The sequence below is a fragment of the Struthio camelus genome, chromosome 7 (assembly GCF_040807025.1).
Source record: "Struthio camelus isolate bStrCam1 chromosome 7, bStrCam1.hap1, whole genome shotgun sequence".
In the NCBI taxonomy this organism is placed as follows: domain Eukaryota; kingdom Metazoa; phylum Chordata; class Aves; order Struthioniformes; family Struthionidae; genus Struthio; species Struthio camelus.
In genome coordinates this window covers 16,989,401-17,007,127 of record NC_090948.1, presented here as the reverse complement: position 1 = coordinate 17,007,127, position 17,727 = coordinate 16,989,401, and the positions used below count along the sequence as shown (strand labels likewise).

Genomic DNA, 17,727 nt, shown 5'->3' with positions numbered 1-17,727 from the left:
TGCGCGCGGCCGGGCGCGCCGGCGGCTCGCTGTCCTCAGCGCGGAGTGTCATGGCGGCGGCCGGGGCCGGGGCCGGGGCCGGGGCCGGGGCCGGGTTGCTCGCCGCCTTCGTCCAGGACTTCGTGGCCGGGCAGCAGGACGCGCGCGCCGCTGAGGTGGCGGCAGGTACCGGGCGGCGGAGCGGGGCAGGGCGGGGCGGGGCGGGGCGTGTAGGGTGGGATGGGGCCGGGCCTGGGGTGTGGGGCGGGGGTGTGGTGGGGCCGGGCACGGCAGTGGGGCCGGGTATCTCATGGGGCTGTGGGGCGGGCTGTGAGGCAGGGCAGCGGCAGAGGCATGGCCATGGAGCTGGGGGGGGCAGGCTGTGGGGCAGGGCAATGGCAGGGCCATGGACCTGTGAGGCAGGGCATGGCCGTGGGCATGGGGCTGTGGGGCAGGGCAGGGGCAGAGGAATGGCCATGGAGCTGTGGGACAGGCTGTGGGGCAGGGCCTGGCCGTGGCCATGGCCATGGGGCTGTGGGGCGGGCTGTGGGGCAGGGCAGTGGCATGGCCATGGAGCTGTGGGGCAGGGCATGGCCGTGGGCATGGGGCTGTGGGGCAGGGGCAGGGGCAGAGGCATGGCCATGGAGCTGTGGGGCAGGCTGTGGGGCAGGGCCTGGCCGTGGCCATGGCCATGGGGCTGTGGGGCGGGCTGTGGGGCAGGGCAGTGGCATGGCCATGGAGCTGTGGGGCAGGGCATGGCCGTGGGCATGGGGCTGTGGGGCAGGGCAGGGGCAGAGGCATGGCCATGGAGCTGTGGGGCAGGCTGTGGGGCAGGGCATGGCTGTGGCCATGGGGCAGTGGGGTGGGCTGTGGGGCAAGGCAGTGGCATGGCCATGGAGCTGTGGGGCAGGCTGTGCGGTGGGGCAGGGTGTGGCCGTGGGCATGGGGCTGTGGGGTGGGCTGTGGGGCCATGGGGCTGTGGGGTAGAGCATGGGACAGAGTATGAAGATACGGCGCAGTGTGTGGGGCAGAGCACAGTTATAGTTATTTGATGAGATATGGGGTAGAGCATGGAGGTGTGAGGCTGGGCAGGAAAGGTCATGGCTGTGAGTTGTGGGGCAAAGCATGAGGCTGTGGGCAAGGTGTAGGGTTATGGGCATGGTGGTGGGACAGGATATGGAGCGTGGCTCTGGGGCAGGGCACAGGGCAGTCGGGCAGATCATGTGGCATACCTATGGAGCTGTGGGGCAGGGAACGGAGGCGTGCGCCTAAGGCTGTGGGGTGGGACAGGGCCGTTTTGGGGACAGGGAACGGATGTTTCGGCATAGCCAAGTGAACATGGAGCTGCAGGGAGGATAGGGCAGGGCATGGGATGTAGCCACGGGGCAGGACACTGGCTTTTGGACGTGGCCATGGAGCAGAGCAAAATACAGGTGCAGGACTGTGGGGTAGGATCTGGCATTGGGATGGTCATGGGGTAGAGCAGGGCGTGGGGACAGGATGCTGCTGTGGGGAATGGGATACAGGGAGCCGTGGGGTGCTGGGCAAAGAAAGTGCCGTGGGATATGGCAGTAGAGAGCAGCGGGGGCTGTGGGCTACAGGGCAGTGCTGCAGGATGGATGCCAGTCAAAGAATAGGGTGGGGGCCTGAATTTGGGGGTGGGAAACAGCTGTGAGATGAGTGTTGACAGGGGATGCAAGGGATTAGGGACTGTGGGGTAGATGTGGGGCAGCAGCAAGAGTAGGGAGCTCTAGGAGTAAGGTGGGCACGGATTTTGGGCAGATGCAGGGCTGTTCAGAGCTGAGGTGAATGCAGAGTTGTGCGATCTGTGAGGCTGATCAGGATTTTGGAAGGCTAGCCTACAGCATGGGCTGGGATTGCAGGGGGGCAGTGCAGGGGGGGCTGGCCTGGAGTGGAGAGTGACACTTTCGGGCAGGGGGATGTGGTGTGGGGATGTGTGAGGCTATGAACCGTGGCACTGGAGGTGCGGGGCGCAGGGGGAGCTGCAGGATGGTCCTGGGTACGGCTGCCTGGGAGGTGGAGGTTGGCCACCTGCGGGGAGGAAGCCCCTGGCCTTGCCTTTCACCAGGTAGAAAGCTGGTGTGCTGGCTTCTCCTGCCCCTAGTTCTGGGGCTCAGGGTCTGGCTGCCCTTTCTGTGGTTTCTCCTCCTTTCCTGGCTGGGCTTGAGGCATTTGACTTCCTTGGATAATTTGCCTTTCCGCTTGGAGCAGCAATTTGGTGACTTTGTTACATTAGGGAATTTGCAGCTTCAGGAACATGGCTTTTTAAGGATAAGGCAGAGCATTCGTGTTTCTAGGCAGTGGCTTCTGTGTGTTTGGAAAGGATTTGAGAGAGCAGAGGAGTACATAGGCTGCATTATACCGCAGGGTAGCTAACAGACCCTTCCCAAGGGGGTAAACTGTTCAGTGGTATCTTGGTGAAGAGATGAGCTGGCAAAACTGGCAGATGACCCAATGGTCCATGTAATGCATGATGAAGAAGACGCCAAGGAAATTTGGAGGAATTCACTAAACTGTATGACATTCAAGATGTTGCAAAAGAGTTGCACAAAGCCTCCAACATGTTTGCGATAGACGGGGGGGAAGATAACCTTACAATTGCTCTTGTCATCTATGGTCATGTTACAGAAGTGCCCTGAGAAAGCTTTGCCTCTTCAAAAGCATACAAAGAGATAGGCTGCTCCCCCCACAGCTCTCATCAGCCGTATGGTGCTTGTGATAAACCTACCTTGACAAGCAAGTGAGCCAGCGAGTGTCCTTTGGCCCCTCTGACCTTTCATAGAATCATACATCAGAAAATATTAAATTGCATCACATCTCCTTGAGCAAAAGGGGAGGTTTTTCTAACCTCGTGGCCTTCGTGCGGTTGTTGGAAAAACATGTTGAGCTTCTTGCATGTGTTGCTGAGTACTAAATTAACTGCAACTTGGCAAGTGGAAGACTTCACTGCTGCTACAGGCAGCTTGGACTGTACAGGTCAGCGGGTGTCAGGAGGAGGCTGAACTCACTTTTCTTAAAAGATGGGAAGAGAGGGATACTGCCGTTACAGAAATCCCTCACATGCTCACCATGAGTACTGTGTTCATATTTTAAGGGAGTAGGGGAAATGGGAAAAATGGAAAGTGTGCAGAAATGATTACTGTCTGAAAAGATACTGTGCAAAAGAGGGGAGGAGGTGTCAGAAAAGGGAGCAGATGGATTCCAAGTAATGATACAGCAAAGGTAAAGCGCCTGCTTCAATTTGGCCTCTCAAACTGCAGGAGCACCAAAATGGAAAGTCAGCCCTTCCTGATAAAGGGAATACTGGCATTTAGGAAGCATAATTAACCTTGGGAACTTGCTGCTGCCAGATGTTGAAGCAGAAGCTTCACAGACGAACTACTGTGCTTGCAATGTTGCTGAGGCAGGTCCAGTTATAGCTGTGCTCACGCTTAAACCATGGTCTGCGCTGCTGCAGCATCTGCTGCTGGCGCTGTGAGCACGAGGCAGCGCTCTCAGGTAATGCCGTCAGGGCTCGTGGGGCTGCTTCACGTGAGGCGAAGCCAGTCAAACCTCTCCGTCTCTGAGAACAGAGCGTGTTCTCAGGGGTAGGCTGGGGCAGAGCAAAGGGGTTCATAACCACAGGGAACATCAATAGTTGTTTGTGGTTAGATCACTACACTTCAGCCCTTTCCTGTTGATTAGGAAACCAGTAGATCTGCGTAGATGTTGCTTTCAGTCTTTGCAAATGCAGAGAGGCCAGGTGGGTGGTTGTGGAGATGGCATTTGTCTCAGACCTTCTGCACAGCGGTTCAGGAAAGAGCCGTGAGGGCTTTTTGTAAGCTTGCCAAGCAGCACTCTGGGAGGAAGGTGTCGGTATCCTAGAAAGGAAGGGGGTTGAGTGAGCTGTCTTGGCAGTCTGCTGTGCATCGTGCCAGCGCACAACACCCGCTTGCCATTGCACTTTGTTTTCCTGCAAGAAACTTCATCAGCACCTTACAGCTGTCACTCGTGGCACCCCTTCTTCAGTCTGTGCCTGTCGATTCTATGGCCTGCCCAACTCCTTTTGTTCCTCGTGGCTCACCTTATTTGTCATGCACCAGTTCTGTCCCTCGGTCCAGGCTCTCTCCTCCTGTTATGCCAAGTGGGATTGAAGCCCTGTCTCTGGAGCCAGGGCTGCCTGCTGTCAGAAAACATTGTCGTAATTTCTTCTACCCCCAGAGACCTCTCTCTAATGAACCGCATGACTTAATATTGAAATTAACTGCTTTAGAAAGAGCCAATAAATGTTTGCAAGAGCAGGAGACGCTAGCTGAGACAAGGCCTGGGAAAGCCCCAAAGTGAAACCTTTAGGCTTCTCAGTGTGTGGGGTGCTCTGCCAAGCTAGACTTCAGCAGGACATGGGAACAAATAGCGCCCTCCAGAGTGCCCAGAAATGCTCCTGGGCAAAGATAGTGGTTCTCAGTGCTTTTTTGTGGAGAAGAGCTGTTTTACCCAGGTGGGGGGTAGGGAGTGCTGTTCATTTCCCAGCAACGTCATCTGTGAGTCAGAGGTTAGCAGGCCCAGGGTAATGCAGTCCCTTGCCTCCTGCCACACGTCTGCCCAGAGGGCACCTGCAGAGCTTTCATACTGAGTGCGTGTCATGTCTGCTGTGGGTGGCAGGAGTGGAGAACCTGCCCTCCTGCCAAAGCTCTTGTAGGATGCAGCAGGTCCCTGCCAAAGCCTCATGCAGAGTGACTCTTTCCCCAATTCAGTTACAAGAAAATTGAGGCATTAGGTGAGTGAAGCAACCTGGCTGGGGTGTCTGAATCAGAGCTGGCAATAGCCTGCCGATGCTGTGTCTTACTCTGACCGCAAAACCATATTTCTTCCTTCTCTCCATCTTGCAGCAAGTTTGTGCAGGTGTCACTTAGTGCAGCACAGAGATGCTGGAGCCAAGGTGGAAAGTTGGGTGTTCGTTAGTGTCTGGGCTGTTTGGCTGGGCTACTACCCGTTAAGAGTGATTTCTGTTCTCCCTTGGGGAGCACCTGGGAAGCTGCCCTCTGGCTCCTCCTGGTGTGCCCACCTTAGAGAAGTGCTTTTTGGTGCCTTGGCAAAGCAGAGCACAGTGAAGCTGCTTCTCTCGGGAGCAGCACGTAGCTCCTTCCGTGCTGAAGGAGGTGCTGGCACCCAGATCAGCCTTTTCCACAGTGGCGCTGGGGCACTTCATGTGTCTGCAGCACCCTGCCTATGCGCCAGTTTGGGAGTCCTTGGTTTATTCACTTAATCGTTTTCTGTCTCCAGGGGTGAAAGATGGAAGCTGGACTGTACTGCAGCTTGTGGAAGCCCTTGGGTAAGAAAAGCTTTGCACATGTTTTGCATCATACAAGGGTATTGGGCGGGAGAGTCCCGCAAGGAGGGTTTGTGAGAAGGAAACGTGTGTGGTAACAACTCATCCAGGATGAGCTAAAGTTAGCTCCAGCCCTTGGGCAAACATGCTGCAGCACACAGGCCTGCAAATATGTTGTCCACTAACAGCACTGGGGCTGAGCTGTGTTTTGTCCTCTCAGACTTCAAGAGCCATTTGGGAAAGGGCAGGGCCAGACCAGGCCTCGAGGCTCTCCCAGGCCTGAGGAGAGGTGTTGTGGCAGGCAGTGAGCTGCAGGGCACATCTCAGTTGGGGCTGTCCCTAGCAGGAGCTGGCTGAGTACACAGCTGCATATCTCTGTGTCGTGAGTTGGCCGCTGCTCAGTTTTTTGGCTTTTGTCTGTGAGCTGTCGTGGCCTGGGACTCAGGGAGGCTCGTTTCTCCCAAGCTGGAGGCTGGGTTTGACTCTTTGTATGATGCTGTTGTCTAAGGCTTTAACCTTTTTCAGCCCTTTTGATCTTGGGAGCCTGAGTGTAAGGTGTAGAGCATGGTGCAAGAGCTTTTTCTTTGCTCTGACTTGAGAAGAGGCTTCTTTCCTCTGGATTTATGGTTGCATGGCTCTGAGGCCAGATGCATGCTTGCAGCAAAGTCAGGATAGGAGGATTCTGCTCCCACTCTCCAGGCAGGAGGGATGATGCCAGGAGAGGACCCAGGTTGGGCAGGACTGTGTCACCGGCCCCCTGCTTGGACAGCAGGACTTCTTCATGTTCTCACCATGAGAAGTTGCTCAGGGTGCGCTTTCTGCTCAACTGTCCCTGCTCACAAGAGGCCTGCTGGATTTCCACCATGTTTGGCTAGGTCTTGTCTGGAGAACACAGATCCTCGGACGCGAGGGCGAGGCATCCAACTGCTGTCGCAAGTCCTGCTCCAGTGTTATTCCCTGCTCCAGGAGAAGGAAGGTAAGGCTGCACTGGGCCCTTGGGTGGCTGCTGGCAGGGTCAGGGAAAAGCCTGTGCCCTGAGAGGGTCCGTCCTCCACTTGGCAACGCGATTGATTTAGTACCATGACAACGCTGTACGTGTCTCAAGGGTTGAAGTCCAAGGAGGATGAGGTGCCTCACACTGCAGCCTTTTCCTACCCTCACAACACAATTTGGGTCACTCCCTGAATGAAGCAGAGCCCTGAAGTGGCAGCTGGTGCCCCCAGCAGTGTGTGGGTGTTGCACACCCAGGCGTGCTCAGTGGCACGTGGAAGGCTGGGGGACGTATCTGCATGTCCAAATCCTTAGGTGGTGATTCACTGCAGGAAAGCCATCATTTGCAAAGGAAGTCGCAGCGCAGCCCTGGTGCCTGCCCACGTTTATGCTGATGGGGATCCCTGTGGCCTGGGGAAGTCAGATAAGTGTAAGGATGATGGTGGAGTGGAGGACCTCGGGGGAAGGAGGAAAATGCTCCTTTCAGGGAGGCAAGGAGAAGGTTGAGCTGTGTTAAGTGCCGCATAGTTGCTGGCTGGCAGTGGGGGAAGCCAGTAAGTGCTGTCAAACTTTGACTTGGAGCAAGGGGTTTGCTGATGGGTAGCTGAGCCTGTGCCAACAGGGTGGGGGGACAAGGCGAGTAGGTGAGGTGGAAGAAGGGAAGGGCAGAGGTAAAAGGCACTCAGGCCTTGGCCTGTGGCTCTCTGTGAGGCTCAGGCTGGTGTCAGGCAGAGCTGAGAGCAGCTGTGCAGAGAGAAGTGCACACAGAGCTACTGGTGTAACTGGAATCAGTTACAGTGACAGTGATGGGGACGGGGGTGCTCTGGAGGGATGGACAGAGGTGGTAAGGTTCAGTGGGGAGGCATGGCAGAGCAAAGACAACTGCGAGAGAGGAAGGAGCTGAGTTACAACCAAGTCACCAGGAGCTCTAGAGGAGGGTGGGCAGAGCCAGCTCTCTGGGAGGGCCCAGGCAGCTGCTGTGACCCCCCTGGCTGGCCCATCTCCCTTCTTGGCCCTCCTCACACGGTTCATTTCTCAAGCGTGCTGCGTCAGGCTGCCTCCTGGGGAAGTGAGTTTCTGCAGCAGCTGTGGGTGCAGGATGCCGCCAGCCGGCTCTTCCAGTCTGCTTCCTGCTGCCGTTCCCCAGGCCTCGGCTATGCAGGCGCCCATGGCTGTGACTCAGGGCCCAGGAACGTGTTGTGGAACCAAACACAGGAAACCCAGGGCTTCTGCTCCAGCCTTGCGCCCCACCCCATGACGTCCTGCAGGCCCTCCGCTGAGCAGGCGTCAGCCGGTTCCCTGCCGGTGTCTGCACCCACGTGTCCAGGCAAGCCGGGGCAGCCACCTCCCTGGTAGCTCCAGCACCTCTGCAGTGGGCAGAGGTGGGTGCTGCTCCGCTGCGGTCAGACGTGGGTCGTTCACAGGGGAAGGGAGAAGGCGTCAGAGCCAGGTGGGTGCACCGAACAGTGGCAGTGAAGCTTGATCAGCCCTCACATTCATCAGTGCGAGGTTTGCTCGCTGTTCAGCCTGCAGCTGCTTTTGACAGAGCTGGGGCTGGTGCGCAGCAGTTGAGTTTCCGGAGCCTAACGCACTTCGGTGTCTGTTTCTGGCAGTGCTGCATCTGGTCCTGTTCTATGAGAACCGACTGCAAGATCATCACCTCGTGATCCCCTCAGTGCTCCAGGGACTCAGAGCGCTGGTGAGCTCTCGCCCTCCAAGCCCGCAGCTGCAAGGACGTGCTCCAGAGTGGGGCTGGGGAGGTGCATCACCTGGGTACAGGCTGGAGCAGTGTGTCAAGCAGAGTCCAGCTGGGCTGTCAGCTCCTGCCCAGTTAACATTGCCCTGTCTCCTCTGCTCCTGCTATGTCCCTTGCAGAGTGGCAGGGAGTTGGAACTGCCTTGATTTCCTGCCCCATGCTATTATTGGGGCAGGAACTCACGGAGCACCCTGGGGAGCAGACTAGATCCTGCCCACTATATGCTAGTGCCTTTCCCAGCAGGAGAGACAAGGGTCTCGTCTTGTCCTGTTAGTGAGGATGGCAAGCTCTCCCCAGGGTCTTGGGAGGATCTTGCAGTGCTAGAGGTACAGTGCTGCTGTACAGAGGGCAGGAGCTCTGGGCTGCTGTGATGGTTTCTATTCTTTCTTTACTTTGCCTGTCTACAGAGTATGTGTGAGGTGCTGGCCCCGGGGCTAGCAGTGTCCGTGCTCAAAGCCATCTTCCAGGAGGTACATGTGCAGGTGAGCAATGTGATTCCCTCCTGCTCCTGTCGCTGTTCTCTGTGTGTCTGGGGGTGGCCTGCCTGCCATGAGGACTGAGCTCATGTCTGCCAGTAGCAGCGCAGTGCTCCAAGGGAGCTTAGAGACAGTGCAGCTCACTGCAAGGCAAAACGCAGCTGAGGATCATATTTGGCCCTTGCCCTCTCTTCTCTCGCCACTGGTGGAATTACCTTTCTCTCCTCTGTTCTCCAGGTTGTATTTAAGAGCCCCCGCCCCCAGACTCTTCTATTTCTTAAGGCTGTCTATGGTGGCAGGGCCTCAGGCAGCATGTGTGGCCCTGGCATGATTTGGGTTGGGTATATGTGCACCGAAGGGCACAGTTGTGTTCAAGTGCAGTCACACAAGCCTGTGTACACTTTGCACGTGGTAAATGGGGTCTGTGTGGCAGGAAGCAGCAGCTGAGCTCCTGGAGGTCCTGCCTGGTGCTCAAGGGCATGTGCATGCCCTTGGGTAACGTGTAGCAACGTATGGAGGCTTGTTCTAATCGCTTTGCGTTATTCTAATCGCAGTCCCTGCTGCAGCTGGACCGTCACACAGTCTACAGCATCATCACCAACTTCATGGGCACCAGGGAGGAAGGTGAGGGGGCTGAGGCCAAATCCATGCTGGAGTTGCTCAGGCTGGGAAAATGGCTCGCTTTTTCCTGCTCAGGGCGGAGGGTTGTGTGGCAGTGTTTGGGAAGAGCTGGAAAGGCTCTTGAGCTGGGGAAGCAGGGCTGGTTTCACTGTCACGCTGGTGAGGTTTGGAGTCCTGCAGCCCTTCCTGCTCACACACCTTTTTTCTGCAGAGCTGAAGGGCCTGGGCGCTGACTTCACCTTTGGCTTCATCCAGGTGATGGACGGGGAGAAGGATCCCCGCAACCTACTGGTGGCCTTCCAGATCGTGCGTGATCTCATTGTCAAGAACTACGCCCTGGGTGAGCCTGCACATGCCGTTCAGAGCTGATGAGGGGACGTGTCACTTTTCTTTCTGTTGTCAGAGGGATGTCTCCTGGGTCCAAGCAGGACTGGGGTTGTCCCTGATGTGATTTGGGAGCTGCGGAGCCAGCCTGTGGCTGGTGCTAAGCATGGATGCTGTGTGCTCCTCTTCCCCAACATCTCTGCTCATACCTTCTGTGCTCTCCCTGCAGGTCCCTTTGTGGAGGAGCTGTTTGAAGTGACGTCCTGCTACTTCCCCATTGATTTTACTCCAGTGAGTGAGTCTGCACCCTGCCATAGACTATTCCTTTTCCTAGTGTTTTTTCATGGCGTTATGTCCCCTACAGGGAATGGGAGGAGAGGGTGGGCAAGAGGCTTGGCTGGGCAGTGCTGTGCTGCAAGCCATGGTATCCAGGCTGGCAGGCCCATGCCAGGCTGGCTCCGGTGACTGGCATTGCTGCTGCCCTACTGGAGAGGAGGTGGTGCAGCCTCAGCTGATGGCTGTATTGGGAGGTTTCCTAACAGGTCGCCTGCTCTCTGTGTTCCCCTTCTAGCCCCCTAATGACCCTCATGGCATCCAGAGAGAAGACCTAATCCTGAGCCTCCGGGCCGTACTGGTCTCCACACCCCTGTTTGCTGAGGTAGGTGGCTCCTTGACAGCTCTTAGGCACCCAGCTCTTCCTCTAGCACAGGCTGCATTTCATAGTGCTGCAGCTCCCTGTGTGACTCCAGGGGAAAGGATCTGCTGGGATAAGGGACAAGGAGTCTATGCAAAGGCAACCCTGTTTTCTGCTGGCAGCCCCCAGGTCCCACCCGTCCCTGGGGCTGGGCAAAGGGAGGGTGCTGGTACTGACGCCCTGGGAAGAAGCTGCCTATTGCAGGTATCCCCCCTCTTCAGCTCTCCTGGCAGAGGCTGAGTGTGCGGTTCCCATGGGGCCACAGATGTATTTATTAAGGTGGCGCAAAGGGTAGGATGAGTCTAACCGCCTCTCTCTACAGTTTCTACTCCCTCTACTCATTGAGAAGATGGACTCGGACCTGCAAAGTGCCAAGCTTGACTCCCTGCAGACGCTGGTAAGGAAGAATCCCCTTCTCCCTTCAGCCCACAGCTGGCCTGGCCTGCTGGGAGGGAGCAGCATCCAGCCACTTTCAAGTCCCTCTCCTGTCTCTGCCAGTCAAAAATTCTCCCTTACAGAACCTGGTCCATTGTTTCCAGGGTCCTTATTTGGCCGGTATCACTCCTTCCTCTTCCTCTCTCCCTTGTGTGGTTCGTGCAGCCCTGTATGAGCCTGGTGGGGCGAGCAGTGTCTGTGTCCTCCGTGTACTGGCTTCTCTCTTACGCTTGCTCCTGGCTCCCTCCTGCAGACAGCCTGCTGTGCCATCTATGGGCAGAAGGAGCTGCAGGAATTCCTCCCCAGTCTCTGGTCGTCCCTGCGCAGGGAGGTGAGTACTGCGGGACCCCCAGCAAATGCTCCAGCACAGGTGGGCTTCTGCTGGGCAGACATTTGCAGCCAGACCAGGAAGGCCGTGTATCTCCCAGCAGTCCCCACCCATGGCCTTGGACAGCCCTGGTTGAAATGTGGGGAGAGGCTGCCCCTACCAGAGCATCCATCCCTGAAGCTCGCTGGGTGTGCCACGCTGCATGTTCTAAGCATGCAGGAAGCGAAGCTGGAGCCTGAGCCCTTCAGCCCATGTTTGGAGCATGAAGCTTGCAGCTGGGGTCAGCACTGGACTCAGCTTGTCCTATGGCCTCTTCTGTAGGTGTTCCAGACGGCGAGTGAGAAGGTTGAGGCGGAGTGCCTGGCCGCGCTGCATGCTCTCTCTGCCTGCCTCTCCTGCTCCGTTCTCAGCTCCGACACCGAGGACCTGCTGGACTCCTTCCTCAGCAGTGTCCTGCAAGGTAGCCAGCAGAGATAGCTACCCTGCCCTGAGCAGCCAGGCTTGCTGGACAGGGCCTGGCACAGCAAGCATCCTCCTAGCCAGAGGGGATCTGCCCTCCTATTCTCTTTGAAACTTATTTCTTTCCTTTCTAGCTCTCACAGCTAGTGTTGGCTTCCCCAAGGGAATTGACTGCAGGAGGGAGGAAAAGGGGGCACAGTAAGAAATACCTATTGGATTGAGTTGCTTCCCTCTCTGTTGGGGTTGGGGTGTCTAAGGCTGTGGCCCTGGGAGCTGGGGGAAGCTGCTCTGTTAAGGAGGCCATGCTGCAGCTTAGAGCCGTGGTACCCCAGAGCTCAGCAGCATGTCCCAGCCCAGATATCTGTTGGGTCCCTGCATGCAGGGCAGAAGCAGCTCTGCCGGTGCGGCTGACACCCAGCCTATCTCAGATTGCAGGCACCATCTGTGCGAGCCCGACATGAAGCTGGTGTGGCCGAGTGCCAAGCTCCTGCAGGCAGCAGCGGGTGCCTCCCTCCGCACCTGCCACCGCATCACCTGCAGCGTTGTGCCCCTGCTGCTGGAGCAGTACACCAAGCACCCGCAGGTGAGGGGCACCCTGGGCTCTGTCATCACAGACAGCAAGGCTGAGCACAGCTGGTGGTTCTGCGTGGTGTGGTGGGAGTGGGCACTGGTAGAGGGCATCTATCAAAGTGGGTGTCCTTCCCTGTTTGTGGGTGGGGACCCTGTGTGCACCCTCTGGCCTTGAAGCACTGGGCTGAGACATAGCAGTGTCCCAGCAGTGACAGTGATCTGGGTTATGCTTCTGTGCCCCTGCAGAGCAGCCAGAGAAGGACAATCCTGGAAATGCTGCTCGGCTTCCTGGAGTTGCAGCAGAAATGGGGACATGTGGAAGAAGGTGAGGCTTGCTGATCCCTCTGGAGTCATCCATGTCTCAGGGGTTACGGCGCTGCCCTCACCTTCTCCTATGCTGGTAGAGAAGGAAAGCACCCTGACTTGGATGGCTGCGTGTGCAAACGGCCAGCCACGTCCCAGGGTTCTCACATCCTTGAGTGTGGATCAGCAGGGCCCCGGGAAGGGCCTGTCAGGTGCTGCAGTAGTGGCTGTGCTGTGACAGCCCAACGCAGGCAGTGACTCTGTGCCTGCCTCTGTCTCCAGATGAGAGTGCTCTGCTGTCGCTTCGAGCCCCAGTCTGCTCTGTGGTGTTCTCAGCAATGACAGACCCCAGCGTGCAGCTGCAGTTGGTGGGGATCAGGGCCCTGACTGTCCTGGGCTCACTGCAAGGTTGGTATCTTGCTTCCCCTGGCGGAGGGGGGGGGGTGGTCAAAGGGACGTGTCACTCCATTCTAGGAGATGTGGTAGCATGTGGCTGATGAGTGACACCTGGCATGCTGCACTGGGGGGCGGTCAGATCCAGTGCCATGTGTGGCTGTGCAGGAGAAGTGGCGGCACTTCCTAGCTAGGCCACAAGTTCCAGGGAAACTTGATCTCACTCTTGCCTGTTCATACTGGACACCCTGTGTCTCTGGAGTTTGGCATGCTGCTGCATTGCTAATAACCTGGATGAGAGAGAAGGATGCTGGCCAGGACACAAGCATCTTTGCCTTTGGCCAAGGGCAGGTTTCCTCTATGGCTCTTGTTCCAGGCTTCCTGTCTCCTCCTGACCTGGAGCTGGTCGTGGATCACCTCCTGCGGCTCATTCTGCACGAGGAGGATTCCCAGAGCAGGTGAGGGGCTGGCTGGAGCCATTCCAGTCACCCACACTCTGGGAAGAGGAACAAAATCTGGCTTTGCTGCAGAAAGGGTCTGTAATCTGGGTGACACAGGAGCTATCTGAACTAAAATACTGCATGGGTATAAGAGCCAAGGGATAAATGGGCAGTTTCTAGGCTGGAAGTTGCAAAGTCTGGGCCTGTCAAAGCAGGGGCTCTGCATTACCTCCCAGCAGAGTGAACAGGGCAGATTGCTGAGAAGTAGGTTTTGGAGGCACCTTCTGGCCCAGGTCTCTGCAGCCTGTGTACAAGCAGCCCAGGATTTGAAGCACTCACGTCATCACTCTTACTCTCGTCCCACCTTGCAGTGAAGCAGCAATGGAGGCAGCTGGATCCCTGGCCCCGCTCTATCCACAGGTTTTCTCTGGGAAGATGGTACCAAGGCTTGGAGAGGAGCTGCGGTCAGGTAGGGGCTGGTGGCCGTAGGGAAGTGAATGACTTCTGGTCCCATCCCTCTTTGGCTCCTACTAGGCAGTGAGGCTTTGCCACACCGGGTGGGTCCATGGCTCCCTTCACTGGGGGATTCCCAGTGCAGGCCCCATGGTGCTGGCACAGGGAAGGCTGTGCCTCGGGCTGGCAACCAGCCTGCGCTGCCAGGATCACCCGTGTGGGGAGGAGCTGCCGAGCCACAGACCAGCCAGGGTCCCTTTTTGCTCGGAATGGACTAATTCTGCTGTGTTCTTCATCCCACCCAACCTGACGTGGTCTGGGCCCTGATTGCCCTTGGGCTGGAGGGCCTGGGCGTCCCCACAACGCCCCTCTGATGTGTGCGTCCTGTTCAGAGCGGGAAGAGGAGGGCTCCCGTGCCCCACGTTGCCTGCAGCAGCGCTGCCTGCAGGCCCTGGCAGCTGTTTCCACGCACACCAGCATCGTGAGGGAGACGGTCCCTGCTCTGCTGCAGCACCTCCGGCAGGTGCAGAAAGGTAACGCAGCCCGTGGTGGGCAGCTGCACGCAGCACTTCCGGGCAGGAGCTGCCTCTGTCACAGGGGAAGGGCTGAAAGGGAGGCTGGGAAAGCAAGGAGGTGGGGTTGATGCTGGCAGCGGGGCTGGCCTGTGAATCCCACTGGTGGGGGGTGAGGAGGGAGGGCTGCATACCCCTGGGCTCAGTCATGCTCTGTAAATGGCAGCACACACCCATGCTCTGTAAATGGCAGCACACGCCTGGGTGCTGCCAGTGTGCTGTCCCTGGGATCGCAGCACTGTTGGGATGGGGGCAGAGGCTGTTTGATGTGATGGTGACTGTGCCCTGCAGGGAGTGAGGCCAGGAACGCCCAAGACGTGGTCTCTGTGTGCCAGAGCCTCCACCGTGTGGCCCTGCAGTGCCAGCAGGATGCAGAGAGTTGCTGGTACTACCACCAAACGGTGGTGCCCTGCCTGCTGGCCCTGGCTGTGCAGGCTGCCATGCAAGGTAGGTGCAGGGCTGGAGCGGGAGAGGGGGACAAGGGGCAGCTCACTGGGCTCTGTGGGGTCCCGGCAGCCCCTTTGGGGTCCCTGACCCTGCAGCTGGCAGTGCTGCTGCTGTCATCCTCTGCAAACGCAGACACTGCAGACACTGGTGCCCTGCTGGCAGGGTCAGAGCTGCAGCACCCCACAGCCAGTGTGGATCACAGGCCTGCGCCACCTGGTCATGGCTGAATGGCTGTGACATGTCCCTTTTCATCCTGCTGTCTGCAGAGAGCACCCACCTGCCGCTGGGCAAGGCACTGCTAGAGGAGGAGGCCCTGGCTGCCATGGTCCCTGTCATCAGCGCTGCCAGCACTCATCTGAGCCCTGAGTGAGTGATGCTGGCGTGGGCCACTGGGGTGCTGGCCACAGCATGCCATTGTGGGGAGGAGCACACTGCATCCCCCTCCACTGCTATTTGTTCAGGGAGATCCCATGCCACCTGAGAGGTACCCCAGAGCTCTCTGGTGACGCTCCCAGAGCAGCACATTGCGATGTCTCCTTTCTCCTAGACTGGCCGCCCAGAGTGTGTCTCATGTGGTGCCCCTCTTCCTGGATGGAGAGGTCTCCTTCCTGCCCCAGAACAGTTTTCCTTGCTCCTTCCGGCCCTTTGAGGTGCGTGGGGTGCTTGGGGCTGGGATGCCTGAGCAGAGGCAAGGGATGAGACTGTGGGCACAGCCGGAAGGACAGTCCTTGCTGTCAGCAAGGACTATGGTGATGCGGGGGCTGTTCTTCCCTCCCAGGGTGGGGAGCGCTTGGAAGCACAAAGACGCCTTGTTGCTCTCCTCATGGCCTTCGTCTGCTCCTTGCCCCGCAACGTAAGTTGGGGGAACAGGGTGGAGGGGCTGTGGCTGAGGGTCCTGCCCAGGTCTGTGGATCAAGCAAGTTCTATTGGCAGAGGAAGGGGAGCAGTTGTGGCCCCCAGGCTATAACAGGCCGCGGATCTCTTTCAGGTGGTGATCCCTCAGCAGGAAAGGCTGCTTCGGGAGCTGCTAGCCCTGAGCTGCTCCTGCAACTGCCCCTTCACAGCCACCACGGCAGCCAAATGCTTTGCAGGGCTGGTGAATAAGCACCCGGCAGGTAAGAGAGCTGGGCAGGCTGCCGTGGGTCTGGGCGCAGCGCTGCTGGAGGGATGATCAGCCTGTCTCCTCTGTGGCCCCAGGGCAGCAGCTGGATGAGATCCTGCAGCTGGCAGTGAACAGGATGGAGCCTGGCCTTGTGGAGGGGCCCCACCGAACGCAGGCACTCACCCTGCTGCTCTGGGTAAGGCCTGCCCCGCGTGCTGGAGGCGGGGGGAGCCAGGGAGCTGGCTGCGTTCTGACTCTGCTCTACCTGCACAGGTGACCAAAGCCCTAGTGCTGCGCTACCACCCCCTGAGCTCCCACCTGACAGACAAGGTAGGCTGGACATGGGGCTGGGTGCTCTCAGAGGAGCCTGCCCGCTTCCCCCACAGCTCGTGGGAACCCCTGGCACCACAACGCATGGTCTCAGGGCTCTCTCCCTCACAGCTGCTGGGCCTGCTGGGTGACGCGGAGCTGGGCCCTGCCGCGGCCGACGGCTTCTCCCTGCTCATGGCCGACTCCCCAGATGTGCTGCACAAGGGCTGCCACGCCGACGTGCGCCTCATGTTCCGCCAGCGCTTCTTCACTGACAACGTGCCCAAGCTGGTGCAGGGCTTCCACGGGGCTGGCCCCGGTGAGCAGCCGCCCCTCGGCCTCAGCCTGGCCTGCGGGGCTGGGCTTGCCACTGCCACCTGGTGCCCCCCTTCTTCTTCTTGCCACCTGTAACCACCTCTGCTCTCCACAGATGTGAAGGCCAATTACCTGAAGGGCCTGTCCCATGTGCTCAACCATCTCCCCAAGCCAGTGCTGGTGACAGAGCTGCCCACGGTGAGTGCTGGCCTGGCAGGGAGAAGACTGTGGCAGCGCAGAGCATGCAGTTGGGAGATTACTCATGTCTCCTGTGTCCTCCCAGCTCCTCTCCCTGCTGCTCGAGGCCTTGTCCTGCTCGGACCGTGTAGTGCAGCTCTCCACACTGAGCTGCCTCCAGCCGCTGCTGCTTGAAGCCCCCCAGATCATGAGCCTGCACGTCGACACACTGGTCAGCAAGTTCCTCAGCCTTGCCTCCAGCCCCACCATGGTACGTGCACCCCCTCTCCTTTGCCCCATGCACCCCTCTTCTCTGCCTCGCACCCCTGTCCCTTCCGCTGGTGCTCACTCCTGTCTGTTCCAGGCTGTCCGCATTGCTGCCCTGCGCTGTGCCCACGCGCTCACCAGCCTGCCCACCGCAGTGGTAAGTTCTTCACCACAGCTTGGTGTTTGCCCCTGGGTGGAGGGGCACAGAGGGTCCCAGCCTTCCTCCTGGGGGGGCAGACAGCACTCTGGCTGTCTCAGTAACAGCAGTCTCTGTCCTGCAGCTGCTCCCATACAAGGCACGGGTCATCCGGGCGCTGGCCAAGCCTTTAGATGACAAGAAGAGGCTGGTGCGGAAGGAGGCAGTGGCAGCACGGGGGGAGTGGTGAGTGTGTTGCTGTAGCCACTGGGGAGCCAGAGGGTTGGGGGCTTGGCTTGATGGCACCATCTCTGTCCCCACAGGTTCTTGCTGGGGAGCCCAGGCAGGTGAGCACCCTGCATCTCCTCCCTGTGCTGACTGACAATCTAACCAGGACCCCACTAACCTGCCAAGCTCTTTGACTGCTGCCACAGACAGACCCAGCCTCCCTCGGGGCCCAGCACTGCCGTGGGGGCCAGCAGGCAGCACTGCGGCCCCTTCCCGACACCCCCTGCTCTTCCCTGCGCCTGCAGGGGGGAAGAAGCTGTGCTGCTTGTGGCCTGCCCAGCCCCTGCTGCAGCCAGGGACAGTGATGGACAGACTCGCCACATGTGAGTGGCAAGGGCAGGCCTGTGCACATGTGTACAGTGTGTGGCAATTTGCCTGCCAGGAGAATAAACACGCCTGTTTTGGTAATGCTTTGGGGACTCTCACTGCAGTCCAGGCTGGGACCCCCATGCTCTTGGATCCGTTACACAGTCCTGTCCTGCTGGGCCTTGCTTTTCCTTTGCCCCTACTGCTGGGGCCGTTTCCCCACCCAGGGCTGTCGCAGGCCCTCAGTTGGTGAAAGGC

General features: G+C 58.5%; 1 protein-coding gene across 3 annotated transcripts; it reads left to right on the top strand.

The window, feature by feature from the left end:
- The first annotated feature begins 17 nt into the window (after positions 1–17).
- MMS19 (MMS19 homolog, cytosolic iron-sulfur assembly component) lies at positions 18–17,571 on the top strand. 3 transcript variants are annotated; one of them, XM_068949908.1, is made up of 31 exons: positions 18–165; positions 5,263–5,311; positions 6,184–6,284; positions 7,912–7,997; positions 8,462–8,536; positions 9,085–9,154; positions 9,363–9,491; positions 9,705–9,766; positions 10,047–10,133; positions 10,492–10,566; positions 10,858–10,935; positions 11,254–11,392; positions 11,820–11,974; positions 12,208–12,286; positions 12,547–12,672; positions 13,034–13,115; positions 13,469–13,566; positions 13,943–14,083; positions 14,414–14,569; positions 14,836–14,935; positions 15,117–15,219; positions 15,348–15,422; positions 15,558–15,684; positions 15,767–15,867; positions 15,945–16,001; positions 16,113–16,299; positions 16,411–16,493; positions 16,579–16,743; positions 16,837–16,896; positions 17,021–17,121; positions 17,199–17,571. In XM_068949908.1, the coding sequence occupies exons 1-31, from the start codon at positions 51–53 to the stop codon at positions 17,224–17,226; spliced, it is 3,090 nt and encodes a 1,029-aa protein (XP_068806009.1). In that variant the 5' UTR covers positions 18–50; the 3' UTR covers positions 17,227–17,571. The 3 variants fall into 3 exon arrangements, with proteins under 3 accessions (XP_068806009.1, XP_068806007.1, XP_068806008.1); XM_068949906.1 differs by having other exon boundaries at positions 38–155; XM_068949907.1 differs by lacking the exons at positions 18–165; positions 5,263–5,311; positions 6,184–6,284 and adding an exon at positions 7,624–7,748.
- The last annotated feature ends 156 nt before the right edge of the window (positions 17,572–17,727 follow it).

Coding starts and splice junctions, on each gene's coding strand:
- MMS19 (XM_068949908.1), top strand. CDS start 51: ATGGCGGCGGCCGGGGCCGGGGCCGGGGCCGGGGCCGGGGCCGGGTTG. Junction 9,492..9,704: donor TGTCAAGAACTACGCCCTGG/GTGAGCCTGCAC, acceptor CTCTCCCTGCAG/GTCCCTTTGTGGAGGAGCTG. Junction 15,423..15,557: donor TCTGCTCCTTGCCCCGCAAC/GTAAGTTGGGGG, acceptor GATCTCTTTCAG/GTGGTGATCCCTCAGCAGGA.